The sequence below is a fragment of the Xenopus tropicalis genome, chromosome 9 (assembly GCF_000004195.4).
Source record: "Xenopus tropicalis strain Nigerian chromosome 9, UCB_Xtro_10.0, whole genome shotgun sequence".
NCBI lineage: Eukaryota > Metazoa > Chordata > Amphibia > Anura > Pipidae > Xenopus > Xenopus tropicalis.
In genome coordinates this window covers 24,141,605-24,167,041 of record NC_030685.2, presented here as the reverse complement: position 1 = coordinate 24,167,041, position 25,437 = coordinate 24,141,605, and the positions used below count along the sequence as shown (strand labels likewise).

Sequence of the window (25,437 nt, the reverse complement as noted above, 5' to 3'; positions counted from 1 at the left end):
TTTCGTAACGTTATCGTAAGTTTTGCGACTTTTTCGGAGCTTTCGTAACGTTATCGTAAGTTTTGCGACTTTTTCGGATCATTCGTACCGTTATCGTAAGTTTTGCGACTTTTTCGGATCATTCGTACCGTTATCGTAAGTTTTGCGACTTTTTCGGATCATTCGTACCGTTATCGTAAGTTTTGCGACTTTTTCGTACCGTTATCGTAAGTTTTGCGATTTTTTCGGAGAATTCGTACCGTTATCGTAAGTTTTGCGATTTTTTCGGTGCCGGCGAACCCAAATTGCGAACATCACGAAAAGTTCGCGAATTTGCGGACTTGCGAACACCTGATGTTCGCGCGAATTAGTTCGCCGGCGAACAGTTCGCTACATCTCTATTGGGAATGGAGAAGTTGATACTGATGTACAGAGACACTATAGGAGTGGATGCAGGGAGTTGCAGATAAAAATGGCTGCAGTTGCTGTGAAATGGAGACATTGATACCAAAGTACAGAGACACTATAGGAGTGGATGCAGGGAGTTGCAGATAAAAATACCTGCAGCTGTTGTTGTGGAATGGAGAAATTGATACTGAAGTACAGAGACACTATAGGAGTGGATGCAGGGAGTTGCAGATAAAAATACCTGCAGCTGTTGTTGTGGAATGGAGAAATTGATACTGAAGTACAGAGACACTATAGGAGTGGATGCAGGGAGTTGCAGATAAAAATGGCTGCAGTTGTTGTGAAATGGAGACATTGATACCAAAGTACAGAGACACTATAGGAGTGGATGCAGGGAGTTGCAGATAAAAATGGCTGCAGTTGTTGTGAAATGGAGACATTGATACCAAAGTACAGAGACACTATAGGAGTGGATGCAGGGAGTTGCAGATAAAAATACCTGCAGCTGTTGTGAAATGGAGAAGTTGATACTGATGTACAGAGACACTATAGGAGTGGATGCAGGGAGTTGCAGATAAAATGCCTGCAGCTGTTGTGAAATGGAGAAATTGATACCAAAGTACAGAGACACTATGGGAGTGGATGCAGGGAGTTGCAGATAAAAATAACTGCAGCTGTTGCGGAATGGAGACGTTGAAACCGATGTACAAAGACACTATAGGATTGGATGCAGGGAGTTGTAGATAAAAATCAGCTGTTGTGGAATGGAGAAGTTGATACCAATGTACAAAGACACTATATGATTGGATGCAGGGAGTTGTAGATAAAAATCAGCTGTTGTGGAATGGAAAAGTTGATAATGATGCGCAAAGACACAATAGGATTGGATTCAGGGAGATACACAGAAAAAATGCAGCTGTGGACCCCATGGGGAACTGTAACAGAACACTGCACGATATGTGAGGGGCTAAAAACAAATAAAGGCCATTAAAAAAACTGATTGTTTTAAAACTTGTCTTTATATAATTTATTTAACCAGGGATGTGCTTACTCTCATTGGTGGTCAGTGAAGACATGTAGCGCAGGTAGTCACACAATACAAAAGCAGCTTGGGAAAATCTCTCTTTATGATATTAAGGAGTTATAAAAATAATAATTGTAAATTATTTATTAATCTATGTGCTCTCATTGGTGGGTCCTTCTCCAAGTGGCTGTGGCTCTGTGGAAGAAAGGAGAGAGAGCTGGCACCGCCGCATCTTGACTTTGCCTAGCCCTGCACCATGAGGAAAGACTTCAGGTTTGGGGTTGTTTTCTCTGGACATGAGACTCTTGCAAGGGGACTTGATTGCTCATTATAAGTGCATTAGATGGGATTATAAACATAGGGGGGTGATCTTTTTTCCCCATAAATCAAGCAGCACATCAGAGGCCACCTCTTTAGATTCTTCATGGTGGTTGTTAATGTAACAGGGCAAATAATAAAAAAAAGAAGTACTACAGGATTGAAATCATTGGAAATTAGTACAGTGGGAACAAAATGACTTATAGCAGGAAGTGAGATAAAATTACCAAAAAGTAGAACAAGAAATTATCACAGCACAGGAGATGAGATCTAAAGGTAGTAATGTAATACACGGTCTTAAGTTTGTTACATGTCTAGTAACCTATAGCAACCAATCAACATGCAGCATTTACATACACCTAAATAAAATAAAATAGCCTTCTTTAATTTATCAGTGTTGATTTCTCCATAAATGATGTACCCATGCACAGGGTATTTTCTTGCATGTTAGTAACTAAATCCAGCTTAGATTTCATTTTCTTTGCCTAGTATTTCCTCAAACTCCCTTCTAACCAAGAATGACGGTTTAACTTTTCACAAAATGTACAGCAAAACACTGCAGGATATATAAGATGTGCAGCATTGTCTGTGCTCTTAGTGTGTACATTGATAATAGGAGAAACCCAATTGTGATTTGGGAAAAAAATCTGTAACAATAGGTGAAGATAGAAACCTTATCCTTTGCTATAGAACACGCCCGATTCTTCACTTCTGTTGCATCCTATTTAAGTTGACATATGTTAGGGCTTTTTAATCTCTGATATCAGCATTTACTAGAAGTAAGTACAGCATTCAGTATACCATTCACTGTTTTGTATTTTCAATAGTAGGTTATGCAGCTGGCTAAACATTAACATGTCCATTAGCATTCATGTTATGTTCCCTATTCACTGTTATATAACTTGGCAAGATAGTTAGGAAAACACTTAACTTATGCTTAGCCTTGACGCTGATTTTTTTGGTGGTATAATAAGAACTTTTCTATTAAGATATTTACATCATAAGTTGGACATTGACACAAACTAAAAAGCCTGTTTCTTTTCCATTGGAAGATAAGTGGCTAAATAAGTGGATAAGTAAGTTATTGCATTGCTCCATAAATGTTTATTTTGTTTATGCTATTTTGATTTTAAATGGGTTGTTCACCTTTGATTTAACTTTTAGTATAACGTAGAGAGTAATTTTCTGAGACAGTTTGCAATTGGTCTGTCTTTATTTTTTTATTATTTTTAGTTTTTTGTTTATTATTTCCCTTTTTGTTCAGGAGCTCTAAATGACCCTAGCAACCAGGGAGTGACTTGAATGAGAGACTGATATATGAAGAGAAGAGCACCTGAACAGAAAAGTAAGTTATAAAAAGTAACAATAACAATAAAATTGTAGCCTCACAGAACAATATTTTTTTTCGCCTGCCAGGGTCAGTGACCCCCATTTGAAAGTTGGAAATAGTCAGAAAAAAGCACATAATTCAAGAACTATAAAAAAATAAATAATTAAGAAATAATGAAGAACAAAAGGTGCTCAGAATTGGTCATTCTATAACATAATAAATGTTAACCACATCTTTAAAGTGGATCTGTCATTCACCTGCTACTTCCTAATAATGGGTGGGTTCAGAGTTTAGAAACTAAGTACATGAAATCTTGTTTATTTATGTCAGTGCAAATTATATGTTTATACTGAATTTACAAATAATTCCAATTTTTAAAAATGATTTCCTTTTTCTCTGTAATAATAAAACAGTACCTTGTACTTGATCCCAACTAAGATATAATTCATTTTTATTGGAGCCAAAACAATGGTACTGGGTTTAATTACAGTTTAAATAATTTTTTAGTAGACTTAAGGTAGGAGATCCGAATGACAGAAGGACCCCTTATCCGGAAAACCCCAGGTCCCAAGCATTCTGCATAACAGGTCCCATACCTGTAAAGGTAAAGCTGATTTACTGTTAATACGGTGTATAGTTTCATATATAAAAGAGAATAAAAAAGTGGCAAGTTGTTTTTCATTTTACTGCTTTCTAGTAAAGAAAAAACACTCTAAAAATGATCAAGACTTGGAAGATACATAAAAACAAGATTATGCAAAAATAACCACCAGGCAGTGCTGTATTGATAGGAGTGGCCACAGGTCTTTGTGCTCCAAAATGTTTAGCAAGTAAGACAGGGTGCAAAGTGAAAAAACAGGTGGATTGCATGCATTTTTCACACTTTGCACGCTGTCTTCCATGTGGTAAATGAGCTCTATGATGTTATAAGTAGCATTAACGATGGCATAAAAGCTATATTTGGGTGCTCTAATATCTATAATTTATAGTGTAAAGACAGGAGAAAGTTGCTGTTCAAATGTATCAGTCTTTGGAACATTATGGCTCAACATTGTGCAACATGTCTCACATTAACTCCAGTTACTACTAAGAATGTGCCACTTCGAACCAATGCACCATTATTGCTTACTCCTTCTGTGCTTTTGCTTCATTTTCCCTCCTACAATTTTTTTTTTTTTTTGCTATGCTTCATTTTCGCCATTTAGTGAATCTTTTCAAGGATTCCAAAATTGGACAGATTCGCTCATCACTAGTTGTTACGTTTAAATAAGGTTGTTCTTCGTGTAATTTCCAAAACATATATATATATATTACACTCAGATACTGAAAGTTCTCAATAAAGACACACACACTCTCAAGTCAATTCAGTATATAATCATCATTAATGTTGTGGGTATTTATGCATTTATACAGTAGTAGGAGTACTATTTCTCCTACATTAATACTAATATTATGATTAAATAATGTTATCCCCAGGCATTGGTAGAGTGTAGTCGCCGGTTGGCTGAGGTCTTCATACACAATAGCAGATGAGGATATCTGGTTATTAAAGTATGAACCAAATCTACCTAGCCCTAAGCTTTTCTGTGCTATTCAGCTTATCATGCTACAGTTTACAACCTGATTAAAGATGAATGAACTGCTTGAGGTTCATTAGGGTGAATCGTTAGCTGAAACAATTAATTTATACAATGAAAAAAAATGTGTTCTGTTGAAATTTCTTCTGAAAGCTTTCCTTGGTCTTTGTTGTGGTTGTTTGTGCTTTTTCACTTTCATACATTTGCTACATTTGACCAAATATGTAAAACTCATGTTTCTAAGTTCTCAGCTGGGTCAGTTCCAATGTAACTTTTTGATAAACATTTCAGATCTTGGGATTTTGGTAGACAGAATATGTCTACAGGGTTTGATAATGAGTGAAAAAAATGGACTACTAAATCTACCTAAATCCTCAAAGAATACACCCAATTCAGTAAAATTTATATATATAGAGTGTGCTAACACAGTTTAATTAAACAATTTATAAAAGAGATCAGAGTTAAAGACAAAAATCTTTACCTAAAATAGGTATTGACCTGGGTGTGAATACCCCAGGTCCCTCGCCAAATATTTCAAATGTTAGTACACAAGCAGTGAAGATCACATAAATATACACACACTCACCGATGCCGAAATTTGGTTCGGGTGCTGGGAGCCCCGAACCCGTAGCCCAAGGGAGCTGACCATGATGCTTTGCGAGCCGCTTTCTTCAGAGATACAGGGTTTGATAGACTAAAAATAGAAATTTAATGTGTAAGTAAGTGTCTAGTAGGCTGCCATCAAGAGTTGAGGGAGCCACAACAATGACTCTTCAATCAATATATGGACTTATTTAGAAACTGTTCTGGTGTACCTGAAAATGACATTAGATGCAGTGGCCATTGAGTTGGGACTTCACTGGTCCAACGTATAATCAGGTAATATTGCCATGTAGGCTGGATGATCAGATGTTCCCAGGTTTGACCTCATGTTAGTGACTAAATGGGAAAAAGTCTTCATTTGGTGTCATTGCCAACTCTAAACTTGTGTGCTATTCACCTTAATGAACCCTTTTGATAAATATCTGCAAAAATAGTAATTCTGCAATTATTTCACTTATCTCAAAAGTCAATTTCTGTGTAACCATTTCAAAGAAGCCTACATGAGACACAAGTAAAGCTGGGCACTAGTGATGGGCGAAATGTTTTGCCAGGCATGGATTCATGGCGAATTTCCGCGTTTTGCCATTGGCGAATTGTTTCACGAAACGGATGAAAAAATTTGCCGCAGAAAATTTTACCACGCGTCCAAAAATTGTCACCTGCGTCAAAAGAATGGTCGCGGGCGACAATTTTTTTGAAGTGCAACATTTTCACTGTTTCGTGAATCTTTTGAAAGATTCGCAAATTTTGCGGCGAAGCAAAACGGGACAGATTCACTCATCGCTACTGGGCATCTGTTTGCTCTTCTTATACAATTGCCTTAAGTAGTCCTCATGAAAACTCAACTTCATAACAGAAGCAATATACAGTTTATATAAATGTGTAACATATAAATTAACTATTGTTATTTACATGGAACTTGATTTCCTTTACAGGAGGCGATTCTTTATACCTGATGCACTTGCTTTAAAATGGCATATCTCTTCCACCTAGCAGTTGCTCTGCTAGTTTCTCAGCTGACTACAGCCCAGTGGAGTAAGTCATTTATAGTCATTAAACATTGTAAGCTCTACTGACTTTCAATAGTAGATTTCATACTTATGTTTTGCTGTTTTAGAGAATACATGTCCTTGCTTTATTGCTCTTAAAGCATGTATATGAATCTTCTGCAGAATTGTTGTTAACTTCTAAAGCTGGCCATACGCTGGCCTATGATAACTGCTAGCTCAGGTTCCCCCTGAATAAGTCTAAGCATATTTACCCATGTGTGGTGTCACAGGGCAGCCTATTGGACAGGTTAGCAAATCCCATTAAATATGGACTTCATTGGCTCATTGATGCAGTCCTAATAGAGGGACTTTTGACTACTACTATTTTGTGCCTAGCAAAAGTGTAATTTTCGTCCTCCAGTGGTAGAGTTTCCCCCTCAGTGTGTGTGTGTGTGTGTGGGGGGATGTATAGTACATATCTCCATTGTAAATAACATTTATTCAGTTTAAAAGGTAGATAGACTCCTTAGTTTGTGGTTTCTTTGTTAAGAATGTTATTTTGATTTTGTGCTGCATAAGGTGACATAAAATGACATAATTTAGTTTAATAAGATGTGAATCTGGTTACATTATTTAACTGATCCAAGTACTTACATGAACATTTACTCATTTATTAAAGCCTGCCATTTTTGGTACATGATATTGCCACAACATATTTACAACCTCAGGCAACTTCTCAAATTTGCATTTGAATACCAAACAGCTATGTGGTTTCTGCTTAGGTTTCTTTTCCTTTCTTTTCTTTTTGTTATAAAATGTGCAGGAGAACAAGAAAACATGTTTTCAACAGATATTTTTTTGCATTTCACTTTCCCTTGTACCTAGAATACAATATAAGGTGACTCCCTTGCCTATTTTCCTTTGTAAATTGACACTGTTGCACCATGCTTATCCATTATCTATCTGTCTATACACACTGTAGGAATTAGTCTTCAAGTTTCAAAGTCCATCATTTTTTAGATATCTTCTAATTTATTTTTTTATTTTTACAGCTGAAGGACCTCATTACACTTCAGTTACTGCAGGTCGTACATGCAGAGCAAAAGGTACTATTTAGCAACATTAAAACTACTTTAACAAATAAAGTGAAGAATACCTCTACTTTGTGTTTTAATCATTATTCTTAGAAGCCTTGTATGCATAGAAAGTGCCTTTTTAACACTGGACGTACTGAAGAAAGGCCTGAGAAGATACAACATTATAATGGTTTTGTCATTTTATTGAGTTTATAAAACAACTTTTCAGTATAGGTATGGGATCTGTTATTCAGAAACCCATTATCCTAAAGCTCCAAATTATGGGAAGGCCATCTCCCATAGAGTCCATTCTAAACAAATAATTAAGATTTTTGAAAATTATTTCCTTTTTCTCTGTAATAATAAAACAGCACCTTGTACTTGATCCCAACTAAGATATAATTAATCCTTATTGGGGGCAAAACAATCCTATTGGGGTTCACCAGGTCCTGAGCATTCTGGATAACAGGTCTCATACCTGTACAGGTATAGGACCTGTTATCCTGAATGCTTGGGACCAAGGGTATTCCGGATAAGGGGTCTTTCTGGGTTCTTTCGGTCTTTTCTTGGATCTTCATACCTTAAGTCTGCTAAAAAATCAATAAAACATTAATTAAACCCAATAGGATTATTTTGCATCCAGTAAGGATTAATTATATCTTTGTTGGGATCAAGTACAGGTACTGTTTTATTATTACAGAGAAAAAGGAAATCAATTTTAAAAATCTGAATTAATTGATTAAAATGGAGTCTATGGGAGACAGGCATTCTGTAATTTGGAGCTTTCTGGATATTGGATTTCCGGATAAGGGATCCCTTACCTTTATATGATTTAGAAGATATAAAATCCAGTGCCCCCAGGCACATCTGGCTTCCCCATCTGTGGCCATAATGAAATGCAAGTGGTAGGCGGAAAAGAGGTCTTCTCTTTGTTGCAGGAGCCCATCAGAAAAGAGCACACCCAAGAGGATTGTAGATGGGGAGTAAGCAGAAGTGGATGGGGTACTGAATGCCATATCTAGATTTTGTTATAAGATTGTTATAATTAAAGACTGAAGGTTAAACTTTTTGTGCAAGGCAAAGCCAGTAAACATGGACCTCCAGGGCAATAAAGCAGAAACTAAAAGTGCACAGGCAAATAATTTAACTATATTGTATTTCTTTTTCCTCCAAAGTTTTTTCTTGTCCCAAAAGTACTATACTACTGATACACATCCATTCCAGCTGAAAGATGTTTGAATAAGAAGATCCATTCCAGCTGAAAGATGTTTGATGCACTGACTTGATTTAGCCCACTGTGCATCGCCCCTTCTATCAGGCCAACACTTGGACGAAACAGTTGATGGCACAGAAATGCATTGTATCTATATTTCATTATTGTGTTGCAATGCACATTGTTATATGGATTTATTTTTTTCAGTTCAAAATATTTATTCTATTTTGTTGGAATTGTGTCACATTTTGTTTCATGCATGAAATCCAATATTAGTGTAACTTTCTCATTTAATGTTGCAGAGCTTACACCATTTACACTGGTAAAGGGCTACATAGCTTCATGGATGTATAGTACTTCAATTGGGAACCTTTTAAATCGAATAACAAACAGATTCCCCTGTGGGATCAGACAGTATACATCTGTGTCAATTAAAAGTGCAGGTAAGGGTCCTTGAGCTTGGTCAGTAGGGCCTACATGTACTCTGACTATAATATTTGTGTATTGCTTGAATATAAATTTCATGTATACAGTTGGTTAGTGCATGATAACATATTGGTTTAAATTTGGCATTTTTAAAATTCTACAAACTCACACCTGGTTACCAACACTTAAACATGTCTCTGATGCCCAATACAATCTCCCCATTCTATTATTTAAAGGTATTTGATGGAGGTTTGTCTCCCTCAGAAAGATCCTAAAATTGGATCTGCACATATAATGGGCCAATACTTGGTTATAATAATCTCCATTTTCCTTTGTCTCAGTATAAGTAGTAACAGCTGGAAAACCCATATAATCTTTTGCCCAGTTGCCCCTTTATCATGAAGTAACTAACTTCTTGCAATCAGCTTTGCCTAAGTTCTGAACAAGCTTGGCAATACCATGAATTTCTTCCAGTTTTTTCTTTCAGTTCTTCATTTTAGACTCCATAAGGAAGTAAAAAAAAAAAAATATATATATATATATATATTATCTTTGAGAAAGGTCCTAATGAAAACCAAAACATTGGACTCATGTATAAAGTGTTGAAAATAAAAGTCACAATATTGTTTCCTTTCCTTTCCTTTTTTTTTTTTTTTTTTTTAGATATTTCAGAATATATTACACAGACTAAGGAAGATTTCATTAGCCAGATATCATACTCAGATTATTCATCTTGTGGCTATTACTACTATGGCCCAGAGACTTACTGCAATCAATCCCTATTGTATGGGCTGAAGGAAGCATTGCTCATCTCTCCTCCGGGTTCATTTGTTCTGGTTATAACTGATGGCACAATTTCTGATGCAAATGACACTGCATTATTAAATGGAATTTATAGTCTACTTGAGGAAAAACAGTCACAGGTAACTAGTGAAAAAGTGACATTAGAAATGTCGGTACTTGGAAACATAATGTGAACCTCTGTACTACAACTTTCTTCAGGTGTTCTTCATGTATTGGGATTGGCATTGGCCTCCCAAAGAATCTCAGGACAGTTTGCTTCAAAGTATTGCTTCTCGCAGTTATGGGCATGTTTCAAGCATTTACTTATATGGCATTTGGGAGGTAAGTATGTTATAAAAGTATATAAGTATATAAGTCTAAAATTGTGTTTTATGACTTCTTTCCTTCTCTTCTACCATATCACGTTTAACAAAAAAAAAATATTTTGTAACTTCTTATAAGCCTTTCCAACTGCACAACTGCAACTGTACCTTACAAAGCCAGTATGTACCTGCCTAATGATATTCTTATCTTCTCTCATCTATATCAGAATCTTTAAATGCATATTAAAAGTATATCCAGCCTCTGTGCTCTACCACAGTTGATCTTTTAATTTTCGGTAATTATGGGGCAAATGTCTCCAGTACTGAGAGCTGCTCCAATAATTTCACTCCTTTGACCTATTTATTTAAGGGAGAACTAAAGGCTAAAAAAGAAGTAGGCAACCTAGGCAACCACAGCCCTTTAGCAGGGAAGATCTGTGCCTCTGAATATGCCCCAGTAGCTCCCCATCCTTGTTTCTGCTGTTTTTACAGGGATATCTTTACATGTAACTACTGATACTTTGCAATATTATATTAACCAATCTGCTTTTATGTATAGGGCACATAAAGGGGCACATTTACTAATCCACGAACGTCCAAAAAGCGTCCGAATGCGCTTCTTTCGTAATGATCGGTATTTTGCGACTTTTTCGAGCGCTCAATACGATAGTCGTACTGGCTATGAAAAAGTTGCGACAATTCACGAAATTTGTAATGGCAATGAAAAAGTCGCGACAATTCACGAAAGTCATAATGGCTATGAAAAAGTCGCGACAATTCGCGCAAGTCGTAACGGCTACAAAAAAGTCGCAAAAAATACGAAAATGTCACAAAATGTTCGTTTTCCAATCCAAATTTTTCCCATTCCGATTCGTGGATTAGTAAATCAGCCCCAAAGTGTACCTAAAATTGGGAGGCCAATTTATCAAAATTTTATTTAAAAAAAAACACCATCAAATAAATATTCAAATGTTAATAAATCAGTCCCTTAATTTAATGTAAGCATCAAATAATGATGGGGAGTAGTTTCCTAAATGAATGTCAAATTCATGTTGATCTGCAGGCAATGTATGGCTTGGATTTCTTTCTTACCAAACCTGTAAATGCTTCCGTGCGCATTCTGAATATAAATGTAAATGCATCTGGTGAGATTAAAGAGACTTTCAACACAACTGCCCTAACCCATCTGCTGGTTTATACTACTGGGGATGTCAATATTACTCTGACTGATCCTAATGGTGAGTATTCCACCATATACTGAAATATGTTATCACAATGCAAGATGCTGATACTGCAGTAGCAAAGTAGCAGGAGACTCGTAAGATGCCCAGGACCCAAATGTGGGGCAAAGCTGATAGGTTAAGGTCAGAAAGCTGATAGGCTAAGGTCAGGGCATTGCATGGCCATAGAACAGGAACACAGAGACCTTATCTGCACACCCTAACACTCCAAAAAAAATTTTTGTCCGGTGCCCACTGCTGGAGGGATCGGCACCCTCCAAGAATACTATAGCAACAAAAAAGCAAATGGCACTCAGGACTACAAACAAGGGTAAAACCCTTTTGAAAGTTTATTGCGGAGGTGAAGATAAAGGGGTCACTTTGCCCCGAAACCTTGCACTTCCGCAATAAACTTTTAAAAGGGTTTTACCCTTGTTTGTAGTCCTGAGTGCCATTTGCTTTTTTGTTGCTATGGTCATAGAACAGGCCAGGGTCTGGGCAGAGAGCTGGATTGCACAGGTGAGGAAAGGCCAAAGTCTGGGTAGGTGGCAGGCAGGGTATGTTTACTCTCATGACTAGGGCCCTTTTGAACTAATGTGTCAATTAGTAATTGTATATAATTTGCAAATGTAGTGTATACATGCTTCTAATAACAGCACTTCAGAATATGTTGGTGCTTCATAAATATCTATTTATTATAATAATAATAATGTTCAAGAACATGTAGAGTCAGGAATAGAGGACCAGCGAAGGAAGACAAACAGACCGGAGCATAGGAACAGTAGAATTAGAAGGCAGAGGCATAGGAAGAAAAAATACATTTTTCAGGGACAGATGCGCTCATCACTATTCTTTCTGTCTCCTTTTAAAATATATTTCTGCTTTGTTTCTAGGGAATGGTGCAGATATTGTACGAAGTCTAATATACTCTCCAGGAAACGCATATCTAGTGAAGCACTCTGTGTCTGGAAAGTGGACTTTAAGTCTAAATTGTAATGGGTTTATTTCTGTTATGATTTTGGGCTTTACTGGTAAGTTTTTCCCAATAATTAATTTACCATGGCATAGCACAGTACCCCTTTCTCAACGTCAAAAGGAGGTATAGGACCCATTAACCCCTTACTCATACATACTAACGTGTGACAACAAATAATTGTATGTAAATAATGCTGAGCATGTCACAAACACTCCGCAAAGTGACGTGGGACAGATTCTCTAATCAGTAAACATAAATTACAGATTTGATGACGCATTTCTGCACAATGTACCACTAAGGGGTGACCCCCTGACATACAAAGAAAAAATAATATGACTAATAATATGGAAATATTCTGCAGAAGAGATCCCCTACATTTGTGTGTGTTTGTGTTTGTTTGTAAGGTTGCCACTTGGCTGGTATTTCACTGTTCTGGCCAGTAAACTACCAGCCAAAACTGGTTCCAGTATTACAAATTTGCCCATAATGTAGCTGCCGGTAAATTTGTAATCCCTATTTATTTAGCCCCTAGTCTGCTTTGAACTGCCCCAATCCCCTCACTTCCTTCCCCCTTGTCATCAGCCAGTAAAGGCAGAAGAGAAGATTGCAACCCTTTCTGGGGTGTAAGCTAAATAATAAATATTTTTATAAATATGTGTAACAATGTTGGTTAATAGACAGGCAGAAGGTAGAAAGATCAAGAGCGCATTTTAAGTTGTTGGCCATTAGAACATCATTCTCAATCAGTTTTATTGATTTCATTTGCTCATCCAACCCTTCCAAATGAAGCAGCCAACATTACAGGCAGACCTTGCATCTTCTGTCTGGGAAGGGGCTGTGCAGTAATTGGTTTTCGTCCACATTTTTTGCTGAAATGTATCTCCTAACAACTGAATGCTGAAGAGCATTGCTTTGGATTGTACTTCAATAAAAGCTAACTAATGGGTCAAACCATCTTTAAGGACAGCCCTGGGTAAGGTATACCCAAATGAGTCATAGTATGGGAATGGGGCCAAAGAAATCATGAGCTTCATCAATAGTTTTTTAACCACCATTTGTAGTTAATGTGATACTGAACTAGTCAAATGTATTGTACCATTTGACCATTAGAGAAAACTTTTTGCATTGTATTACACATAAATGTTTTCATTTCCATTTGATTTTTTTAATTCATAGAATTAAAACAGAAAAAATATGTTGGCAATCTCATTTAGATATTTGTATTTACAAAAAATGTAGCTGTATATTCTTACTATATCTACATTGCTATTTCAGGTTCCTCACAGATAGGTAAGTAATATGCTATTCAAGACAACCTACAAAGTATTCATTATCAGTGGTTTATTAGCAGGTAACCAATTTTTTGTTTGATTTGTAGGAAAATGTTCCGATTCTGACTGCCACCCAAATGCGACATGTGAGGAGTTTGGTGGCGATCAGGAATGTACCTGTAAAAATGGATTTACAGGCGATGGATTCCAGTGCTATGATGTAAATGAATGTGACGATTACTGGCTCACTAAATGTAACGGTTATTGTGAGAATACAGTAGGCTCGTATAACTGCACTTGTTATAGTGGATTGAAATATACAGAAGAAGGTTGTGTTGATATTGATGAATGTGCAAGTAAAGATCTTAATGACTGTCACCCTTTGGCTGTTTGCAACAATTATTGGGGTTGGTACAGTTGCAGTTGTCCATATGGATATTTTGGAGATGGCTATTTCTGTGAAGTCAATGAATGCCAACAAGGAACACCATGTGACCCCAACACAGACTGCATTAAATACAAAGGGCTTTACATCTGCTTAGACCCATGTTCTAACCATACAGTACTAGATGAACCATGGCGTAGTCTGGATAATAAACATTCAGACTATTATTATTATTATGACTACTACTGGTATCATTGTGATTATGGTCTAAGTGGTTGGTATCACTTTCAAGGCAAAACTGATCAGAAGATTCCTGAATATTGTATAGCACAACAGAGTTGTGGCACAAATATTCCAATATGGCTGAATGGCACTCATCCAAAAGAAAAGGAAGGGATAGTCAATCGCACTGCTTGTTTTAACTGGGGAGATTGCTGCTCCTGGAACTCTTCTGTATCAATTAAGGCCTGTCCTGGTGATTTTTATGTGTATAAACTGACTGGAACCCCATTTTGCAATTCAGCCTTCTGTGTTGGTAAGTGATAAAGTGATTTTTCCCCCATTTGTCAGGGGGTGAATATGGTCACCTTGTGGTATAGTTCATACTAAGATACTTGTTTTATTATGCAGAGCCAAATCTGAAAACCCTAAATTGTTCATCTCTGTACTGTTCTCATGATGAAGAATGCAGGAAAGAGAATGGAGTTGTGGGCTGTTACTGCAAACATTCTGATAATATATATGGCGACGTGCATGAAGGTATTTATTTACAATTTTACTAAAAGCTGTTTAGAGATTTTATAATAAGCAATACATACACCTGTAGTGCATTGGTTTCTTTCTCATCATTAGATTTCCCCATTCCGGAGCTGACATGCAGGACAAGCCTAATGAGGCTTTCCTATAGCAAATGCTTACTAGAAAAGATGGGAATGAATGCATCGACCGTACATTTAAGAGATAATGGCTGCCAGGGCTATATTGAAAGAGAAGATATACAGATGGTTAAAATCGACATGTTGCCAAGAAAGGGGTTCTGTGGAGGTCAAATCAAGGTAGGCAAAATGTGTCGTTTTAAGCCTTGAAATATTTTGAATTAGGATTTGTGGGAGGACAGACCAGAAAGGTACAAAGAAGAGTTCCCAGTGTTGGACCATTCTAACCTTCTGTGGCACACCAACTCCACCCCACAATAAGGGCCAGCCACACTGGACCATACCCCCCTCAGAATGATTACTGCTGCCACCGGCACAATGATTGCCACAGCCAATTTACACCCCCTGCACCTCCAGGAGCCCCTTGGCCAATCCAGTCCTGAGTGTGTTTTTAAGGTGCATTTTATAGGCTGCAGAGGGGTGTGTAGGAGAAAAAGTGTTACTTTTACTACTGCAGATAAAAGGGGTGTGCTCCCACACCTATGGGCTCTTCCTTGGTAGTGAATGAGACATTGGTCTTCTGTGAGAAGGAAGGAGGAAACCAAGATGCCTGTGAGAAAGCCAAATGGCTTGAGACCTGGCAAAAAGCTTGAACTGTAAAACCTGAAAGACTGTGAGTTATACAGACTTGTAAGTGTAAAAGCCATGTGTGTGGTTTTTGGGAACTTGGGCAATAGGCCCTCTCCCTATTATACAGGGAAGCCACTTCAATATTAGTTAGAGCTGGACAGGCTTACAATTTTATTTCTTGTTTTGTTTTTTTCATCTTGGGAGAAATCTTAAGGGAGAAGGAAAATATCAATCACTGGGTGGGTGCCAAAAATGTTAGGCACTTCCCAGTGATTGGAATCACTTACCTGATACCAGAAAACCACACCGGCCCAGGGTACCAGTGATCCTTCCTCTGCCTTTGAGTACCCTATGCAAGAAAGTCAGCTTTTTCACTCTACTGCACATTCCGAAGATAGAGGAGGAAAGGAAGAGGATTTCTCAGTTGTATGAACCCCGGGCCGGTGCAGTTTTCTGGCTAACAGGAGCATCAGCATGGTTTATCAGGTAAGTGATAACAATTACTGGGGGTGCCTAATATTTGGCAACCTTTGGTAGCTGCTTATCTAATAGCCATACCTATGCCCCAAGCGTTTTTTACCATTTTAATCATGGCAGCTATTGTAGGAAAATGTGTTATCCAGTTTAAAAGACCGGCTGTTTATGCCATTCATGTGTCTGAAATCTAAGAATTTATTCAGGCTGGAAATTATTAATTAAAAATTATTAATAAAAATGAAAATAATTGTTTTTATCCAGCTAATAATGTTTACATTTTGTTAGGTTAATACAACACATTTTACATATATAAATACCGTATATGTGTCACCAAAATCTGATGAGATGATTCAAAGGGGGGAGATTGCGCTGGAAGTCTCTTGCTCTTATGCACGGAACATGGAGGTCAGTCTGTGGACAGCAATAAATCCAATTATCAGGTAAGAGAAAATGAAAGAGTACAAGTTCTACAAATGTTCTAAAATGAATACTGCAAATTACAGGACTAATCATTTCCTTTTCATTCATTTTAACTTACAGTCCTATAGGAAGTCAAGACACTCACCTTGGAATTCCCTACAAAAACACACACTGACAGATTTTAGAATAGTCATTAGGGAACCATCAATTAAAGGAACAGTAACACAAAAAAATAACTTTCAACATATCCATTCTAAATACTTTATTAAGATATGTAGCGTTTAAAAAAATGCAATATTCTACATGGTTTTAAAAAAAATTACATTACCAGTGCTTTACTGTGCAGAGCTTGAAAAGGCGATACGGCGACTTCCGGTTTAATCCGGAAGTTAAATGCCACATTCTTCAGAGTCTGTTTTGAGTGATTTATGGGCTGTTAGCAGTTGGGGCATGGAGAGGGAGAGGGATCAGAGACGTACCGTTCCTTCTGTCCAGCTAAGTCTGCATCGCTGTTTGAAGTAGCGCTGTGTGTGCCTGCATTAGGAGAGGGAGGGGGTGGAGGGGGGAGCGAAACGGAAGCGTGGTGCGAGACTTAGGAGTGAACTGCAGCCTGTTCTCTATAAATCAATGCTAAAGTAAGATTTCTAAAAGAACCACTGCTGCTATTGAAATTTCTGTATGATATATTTGATAATCAAAGTGTATAGAAGGGATATTTTGAATGTTAAAAAATTGTGTTACAGTTCCTTTAAGATCCATTCAAAATAATTAACATTTATTAAGGAAAACTACACCTTCAGAATGAATACTTAACCAACAAATAGTTAATATCATATTAATTGGCCTATGGGAGAATCTCACTAAACTGGAATATCTATATATCAGTAAATATTGGCCTTTTACATCTTTTCCTTTGAGCCACCATTTTGTGATGGGCTGTGGGTCACCTGACAGGAAATAATGCAGCTCTAACTGTAACAGGAAGTAGTGTGGGAGTAAAAGGGAGAACTCTGTCCATTAATTGGTGCATGTGGCCTAACATGTATGTATGACCTTGGTTTATGTGCACCATGAATTGTATGATCCCAGGGGGCGCCATTAGTACTTAAAATGGCAGTTTTCTATTAAGGATTACCTAATGGCACATACTACTAAAAAAGTATATTTTATTGAAAATGGTTAATTTAGATTTCAATTTAGACTTTGGAATGGAAGGCTGGAAAGACTGAGAAGTGCTGTGTGCATCTATATGGAAGTTCAAAAAGCACCTTTAGAACAAGTATCTTGTACAGGTATGGGATCCCTTATCTGGAAACCCATTATCCAGAAAGCTCTGAATTACGGAAAGCCCATCTCCCATAGACTCCATTGTAATCAAATAATACAGAATTTTAAAACCGATTTCCTTTTTCTCTGTAGTAATAAAACAGTACCTTGTACTTGATCCCAACTAAGGTATACATAATCCTTTTTAGATGCAAAACAATCCTATTGGGTTTAATTAATGTTTTATTAATTTTTTTAGTAAACTTAAGTTATGGAGATCCAAATTACGGAAAGATCCCTTATCCGGAATACCCTTGGTCCCGAGCATTCTGGATAACAGGTCCCATACCTGTACCTTGAATTGTCTTTTACATGCAGCTGGCTACAGGGATATTTGCATGAACTCAACTGTGGTACTGTACATAAATGTGCCCTGTATTTTGTGGCAGACTGTTTCTCGCACTTTGCCCACATTTTCCAGGTTGTCAATAACCACTTACAGTATGTGTTTATATGTGTCAGCTGTGTTACAATGAAATGTTAAACACTGCATATTTGATTATTACATATTCTAATAAGAACGTTTGTATTTTTTTAGCTCTCTTAATATTTCAGTCGGTGGAACTGGATCATATACGGCTAAAATGTCCCTTTTTCAAAACTGGGATTATTCGATGCCCTTCCAGGGACCAGAAATATGGCTAAGCACAGAAACCTTGATATATGTTGGAGTTATGGTAGAAGAGATGAATGAACCTCAGTTTGTCTTACAAATGAAGGACTGCTATGCAACACCTACCAGAGACAGTCAGCACCCGGTCAAATACTACATCATAAAGAACAAGTGCGGATTTAATTTATGACTATAAGCAGTAAAAATAATTACCTTTTTTGTCTTTAAACAAGTTACAATGAGAAAAAGTTTTCCCCAATTTATATTGATAATTTCAATTTACAATTGATTCAGTGAAGCCAGGATAAGCTCAAAAAGTTAGCATCCCTCATTATGCACTTATAGCCAGGGGCGGGTTGACGCGACCGGGCACCCTAGGCAACCCGATCGGCTACCTCGCCCCTGCACCGCTACATTGCACCCCCCCCCTGTGTATTTTAACGCGCATGCGCAGTTCAAGGGGGGGGGGCGTGGCGCGATACGAAGCACTGCAACGCAAACTGTACTAGGGGTAGGCAGGAGAACTGCCTACCCCTAGTTCCGGCCCTGCTTATAGCCACTCAGATATACTACATCCTTGAGGCAATGGGCAGCAATACTAATGTCACCTTGGTGTACAGAAAGTTTTTTAAGGCATAAACAAGAATAGTAAATGTATTTACACATAACTATTAAATTAATAATGAATAAATATGTGAATCTGAAATCAGGAGGAAGAATGGCAGAAAAAAAGGTTCAGCCACAAAAGTATTTCAATATTTTTTGCTTCTGTAGATCAACACAATTTAAGGTATACACAGTCAGTTGTTTGGCAACAAGCAGATTTGGGCCTGATTTGGCCACCCATGCCCTAGGTACAATGATCAATTCATAAAGTGGGGAAGATATATCAGACAATCAGACAAGGAATGCATCATTGCACCAGTGCGCTCCTCATTGGATGTGATTTTCAAACCTACTAATACTAATATCAGTTGCCTGGATGAATATATAATAAATATGAGGTTCTCCTAGCTGTAGGTATGGTAGGTTTGTGGGCTTCCTGTAAAATTTGTATATCTTGAAAATAAAATAAAAAAACAGGCCACAGGTAAAAAAAATCATAATTTAACTATCCTGGCAAAACCCAAGCACAAAAATTTATAAATATGCCCCTTAGGATTGTAAGTGGCAGTACCTTCAGAGTACCTATGTCCTCTAGCACCCCTTTAATTCTGAGGTTCTGCCTGCATGACTTGTTTTCTAGGTCATGTGTTTTTTTAAGTTGCTGGACAATCTACAAGATAGGCTAGCTCTTTTTCTGCATATATTTGTTTCCAGGCCAGATCATCCCTGAAATTTACTTGTGTGGTCTCCCAGTTTAGCTAAATCAGCTTTAATTGTTGTAACAGGTGCTGTAGAAACTGTTTTGGAAATGGGAACTGTAATATGATTTTCTAAGGCATGAAGCTGCTTAACTAGAATCTGGTGACCAGTGGCCATCTTGAACAGTAACTGGCTCAGAGTGGTCTAAGAAACAAGATGACTGGCCTAGTGGGTATAAGGCTCTGCTGGGAGTCAAGTTGGGAAATTCTTGGTTTCGGGCTGCTCTCCTCAACCACTGGGCCAGGAGAGCAGCTGGCAAGATCTAGTCTCTCATTTATTCTCATTACCTTTCACCAGGCTTTTCCAATCTCCCAAACTTTTCCAATCAACAGCAGCCTTATAGGCCAGATATGGTCAGTCAGTCAGAGATGATTCTGCCCTATATAAACCTTTCTGTTACCTCACTTCCTAATCTGAGCATTAGTTCTGCTCGAGCACTGTGGCAGTCCTGTTCCTGCTCTGCTCCAGTCCTGGCTGCTTCCTGTCCCTTCCTGTCTTTTTGCCCATTCCTGCCCACACCTGTCTCTTCTCCCGCTCCATGCTGCTGCTGCTTACTTAATTCCTGACTTCAGCTGTCTCTTATTTAATACCTGTTGCACTGTAATTGTTCTTTGCCTAAAGGACTCTCTCTTTCCCCCACAACATCCCTAAGAAGGGGATGTCCTGTAATTAGTCTCATCTGTCAGGCGTAGAGGTTGTGGAAGTTGCTTTTGTCCAGCTGCCTGTCTTGTCAACAATGGGGACATGGTTACAAACTGGTCCCATTGCTTTTTCCTTCCCATATCAAATAAACATTTTGTTACCCGTGTATGCTTAGGTCTCAGTAGAGATAGATTAACTGAGTTTTGCATATTATTGTGCTTTTTAGATTTTAAAATACTCAGATACTTTATGCCTTATGTTGTTCCTTTTCATGTTTTTTTCCATAGTTGCCCTAATGTTAATGATCCCACAATTTTTATGGAAGAAAATGGACAATCCCTCAATGGGAGATTTTCTGTTCAGCTCTTCAAGTTAATTGGCTACGACACAATCTTTTTACACTGTCAGATCAGCTTGTGTGATACGTCAACTGAAATCTGCAATCCTGTCAGTTGGAACTAAATCCTTCTTGTGTTATTATGCTTATTATGTTATTGTAAAAGGGAAATGAAAGAGAGGAAAGGAAAGGGGAAAATGAAGGAAGGAACAATGGAAGGGAGGAAGGAAGGAAAAGAGGAAGGGACGAAGGAAGGGATTGAGAAAGTTATGGAGGAAGGGAGGGAGGAAGGTAAGAAGGAAGGGATGGAGAAAGGGATGGAGGAAGGGATGGAGGAAGGGAGGGAGGAAGGTAAGAAGGAAGGGATGGAGAAAGGGATGAAGGAAGGGAGGGAGAAAGGTAAGAAGGAAGGGATGGAGAAAGGGATGAAGGAAGGGAGGGAGGAAGGGATGGAGGAAGGGAGGGAGGAAGGTAAGAAGGAAGGGATGGAGAAAGGGATGGAGGAAGGGAGGGAGGAAGGTAAGAAGGAAGGGATGGAGAAAGGGATGGAGGAAGGGAGGGAGGAAGGTAAGAAGGAAGGGATGGAGAAAGGGATGGAGGAAGGGAGGGAGGAAGGTAAGAAGGAAGGGATGGAGAAAGGGATGAAGGAAGGGAGACAGGAAGGTAAGAAGGAAGGGATGGAGAAAGGGATGAAGGAAGGGAGGGAGGAAGGTAGGAAGGAAGGGATGGAGAAAGGGATGGAGGAAGGGAGGGAGGAAGGTAGGAAGGAAGGGATGGAGATAGGGATGGAGGAAGGGAGGGAGGAAGCGATGGAGAAAGGGATGGAGGAAGGTAGGAATGGAGAAAGGGAGGGAGAAAATTACTTCTTACCCAATAGCATTGTGTATTTATTCTTAGAAACTCATTAAGACAAATGCATTTCCAAACATTCACAAATGATTAAATAATGTGTCTGGAAAATAATGCACAAATAAAATAATGTTTTATTGAATGAAAAGGTAATAAAAAATACTTATATTTCAGACAGTAGGCATTTCCTCAAATATACTAGCATGTAATTGGAAGAAAATTATTGAAAATGCCTATGGACAGTCAGTGCTATAGAATATTGATCAAACTAGTGACTTGCAAGAAAGCTTACATACAGCTGAGCCTTTGGGGCTAATCCCATGAGACACTAAATATTCACAAGTTAATCTGCAGCTAAAATTAGCAAAATTGTCCCTTTATTGTATAGAGTTATATCCTATTTTTATGCTGAAGACTGACCATTCACAATACTGTTTAGTGCACTCGAACAAAACCATAGCACAGGATATTTATCTGAAGAAAAATAGATGGATGGTATATGTACCTAATTAAATGCCATGTATTTCTCACACATATGTATTTTTTTACAGCACTGCAGAGTGAAGTCTGCTTCTATAGATGACAATTACGCCACACAGAATTTAACACTTGGTCCCATACATAACAGAGGTAACATTTGTTATTTATAAGCATTATGGAAACAATACCTGGATGTTCAAGCCATGAATTGAATGAAGCATTTTGATGGTGGAACATTGTGGAAATGCAAATGCTTTTTTTTTTTAAATACAGGTATAGAATCTATTATCCAGAAACTTGTTACCCAGAAAGCTGGAAAATATGGCAATTATTTAAACATATTTAGACATATGCCCCTTATCTGAAAAACATCATTTCTCAAGCATTACTGAAAACACATCCTCTATCTGTATAAAAGTATTATATGTTCTGGGCATCTGTTTAGGATAAAATGCATTTGTTTACACATGTGTTGCTTTTATTAGGGGCAGTGATACAACCCGCTAAGCCACCTGAAGCCCATATTTCAAATGGAGGTAAGGTTTATTTCACAGTTGTACCAAATGTAAAGGTTGCCATACACGTTCAGCTTTTAGTGTTCTTCCGACGAATGTTCGGATAGCGGTCGTATGTTTAAATGCAACGATCTGAAACTAACATTCAGACTGAAAGTGTAGTATAAATCCCTTAAAATACAAATGGGAGGATGTTCTGAACATGAAATAGTTGTCAGACACTAAGGGGCTGATTTACTAATCCACGAATCCGAATGGGAAAAATTCGGATTGGAAACGCACATTTTGCAACTTTTTCGTATTTTTTGCGATTTTTTTAGTCGCCGTTACGACTTTTTCGTAAATTGTCGCAACTTTTTCGTATTGAACGCTCGTAAACGGCGGGCAAAACTTGCAGACTTTGCATGATTTTGGAAACCTCCCATAGGACTCAATGGCACGCTGCAGCTCCAACCCGGCCCAAGGAAAGTCTCCCATAGGGCTCAATGGCACTCTGCAGCTCCAACCCGGCCCAAGGAAAGTCTCCCATAGGGCTCAATGGCACTCTGCAGCTCCAACCCGGCCCAAGGAAAGTCTCCCATAGGGCTCAATGGCACTCTGCAGCTCCAACCTGGCCCAAGGAAAGTCTCCCATAGGGCTCAATGGCACTCTGCAGCTCCAACCTGGCTCAAGGAAAGTCTCCCATAGGGCTCAATGGCACTCTGCAGCTCCAACCCGGCCCAAGGAAAGTCTCCCATAGGGCTCAATGGCACTCTGCAGCTCCAACCCGGCCCAAGGAAAGTCTCCCATAGGGCTCAATGGCACTCTGCAGCTCCAACCCGGCCCAAGGAAAGTCTCCCATAGGGCTCAATGGCACTCTGCAGCTCCAACCCGGCCCAAGGAAAGTCTCCCATAGGGCTCAATGGCACCCTGCAGCTCCAACCCGGCCCAAGGAAAGTCTCCCATAGGGCTCAATGGCACTCTGCAGCTCCAACCCGGCCCAAGGAAAGTCTCCCATAGGACTCAATGGCACTCTGCAGCTCCAACCCGGCCCAAGGAAAGTCTCCCATAGGGCTCAATGGCACTCTGCAGCTCCAACCCGGCCCAAGAAAAGTCTCCCATTGGGCTCAATGGCACTCTGCAGCTCCAACCCGGCCCAAGGAAAGTCTCCCATAGGGCTCAATGGCACTCTGCAGCTCCAACCCGGCCCAAGAAAAGTCTCCCATAGGGCTCAATGGCACCCTGCAGCTCCAACCTGGCCCAAGAAAAGTCACCATACTGAAGCTTGAATGAATCCGAATCTTTCGTACTCGGCGCGAAGGCTACGAAAAAGTCGCAACTTTTCGCGCAAGTAGTAACGCTACGAAAAAATTGCCAGATTTTGCGCAACATTCAGAATGGCAACGAAAAAGTCGCGACAATTTTCCGAAAAATCGCCAAATACCGACGCATTCGGCCCGTTCGTGAGTAAGTAAATATGCCCCTAAGTGTGAATGCCTAAAGGGTAAGTCAGTGCTGCCATACTGCTTAGATAATAATAAATGGAGTTTTGTAAGAAAAGCCCAGGAACAGAACCCGTAGCAACCAATCAGCAGAAAACATTTACTGGGCACCTGTTTAAAAACAAGCATCTTATTGGTTGCTTCCGGGCAAACGTAGTGCCTTTTATTACATATGGGGGTTGCTGCTTTATTTTATGGAGGGTGCCTAACATTTTTAGCAACCACCGTGAATTAGCCTTTACTTGTGCTTTAATATTATAGCCTAGCAATGATTTCATGCAAATTGTAAAAACATATTTAGAAAAATAATTGCATAGTGTGACAATGGATTTATAAGTGATATTGTCTTCCCATATTTTCCCTTGAAAAGAGTATTACATTAAGATCCTAAAGGAACATATTTGTATACATCTGCAGATAACACATTTTTAGTATGAATAAAAATGTAAAATGTACCTATAATTCTATTATAATCTATGTTTTTATTTCTTTCTTCTCAGCTGCACCTCCGGCACTGACCTTAACATCAATTCTCTTCTTCCTTGTGCTGATATTTGTCTGTTAATTGCTTACTTACTGAAACTTTCTGTTCTCATGTAATATAGCTTTAAATGCAACAAATATAATAGAAGATGTCCTTTTTATACTAGTTACATTTATGGTGGGTTTGGGGCAATACATTCTTATAAGTAAATACATATTATATGGTTCTGTAACAATAGTAAGAATAAATAGAGAGCAATCTTGTGACTGAATTTTTCTGTTCACTCCTTTTAAAATGCTGTTTTACAACATCTTACAACATAGACCAGTGCATCACGCTCCAAAATAAATATCATAGATGGGTTAATGGGAAATGAAGTGAAAGCCTTTACTGAGGACATAAAGGTGTCTTTTGATTGGGGGGTCGACAAAAACTTTTGTTTCAATTGTGTGGGCTCAGAAATGTGTAGAATGATTTGGGAATTTTCTCTAAAAATTGCCCCTAAAACACTGACTAGTCGGAGGAGCAGGCCAATACAGAAAACACAAGAACTACCGTATTTTTCGCCCTATAAGACGCTCCGGAATATAAGAAGCACCCAATTTTAAAGGAGGAAAATCTAGAAAAAAAAGATTCTGAACCAAATACTGTAGTAAAATATTTTATATCAACTGTCTAAAGTTAATTGTCTCTGGGCTCGCACATAATGAGGCTTCCCCCAGGGCCCCCCCAAGCATCCTTCAGCTTCCCCCAGGGCCCCCCCAAGTATCCTTCAGCTTCCCCCAGGCCCCCCCCCCCCCAAGTATCCTTCAGCTTCCCCCAGGGCCCCCCCAAGTATCTTTCAGCTTCCCCCAGGCCCCCCCCAAGTATCCTTCAGCGTCCCCCAGGGCCTCCAAGCATCCTCCAGCTCCCCCACGGCACCCCCAGCATTCTTCAGCTTCCCCCAGGGCCCCTAAGCACCTTCCATTTCACCCCTAACCTCCGGCTCCTGTGATGCCTTCCTCTCTGTGCCGCGGCTCCCAGCTGCTTCTGTGCTTTTATA

The 25,437-nt window shown here is 38.8% G+C and overlaps 1 protein-coding gene across 1 annotated transcript; it reads left to right on the top strand.

Annotated features, from left to right (window-relative positions):
- Positions 1-2,993: 2,993 nt before the first annotated feature.
- On the top strand, positions 2,994-24,666 carry LOC116407732 (uromodulin-like). The gene is made up of 18 exons (XM_031893644.1): positions 2,994-3,074; positions 6,175-6,274; positions 7,281-7,334; positions 8,820-8,960; positions 9,607-9,866; positions 9,946-10,068; positions 11,113-11,287; positions 12,163-12,300; positions 13,521-13,535; positions 13,624-14,436; positions 14,532-14,660; positions 14,754-14,956; positions 16,169-16,323; positions 18,168-18,413; positions 20,537-20,696; positions 21,987-22,065; positions 22,401-22,451; positions 24,412-24,666. The coding sequence occupies exons 2-18, from the start codon at positions 6,211-6,213 to the stop codon at positions 24,474-24,476; spliced, it is 2,871 nt and encodes a 956-aa protein (XP_031749504.1). The 5' UTR covers positions 2,994-3,074; positions 6,175-6,210; the 3' UTR covers positions 24,477-24,666.
- The last annotated feature ends 771 nt before the right edge of the window (positions 24,667-25,437 follow it).

Excerpts from the sequence above, each read along its gene's own strand:
- LOC116407732 (XM_031893644.1), top strand. The coding sequence starts at position 6,211 with ATGGCATATCTCTTCCACCTAGCAGTTGCTCTGCTAGTTTCTCAGCTG. Across the intron at positions 8,961-9,606 it reads TGTGTCAATTAAAAGTGCAG|ATATTTCAGAATATATTACA; the intron begins GTAAGGGTCCTT and ends TTTTTTTTTTAG. Across the intron at positions 14,957-16,168 it reads TCTGTGGAGGTCAAATCAAG|GTTAATACAACACATTTTAC; the intron begins GTAGGCAAAATG and ends ACATTTTGTTAG.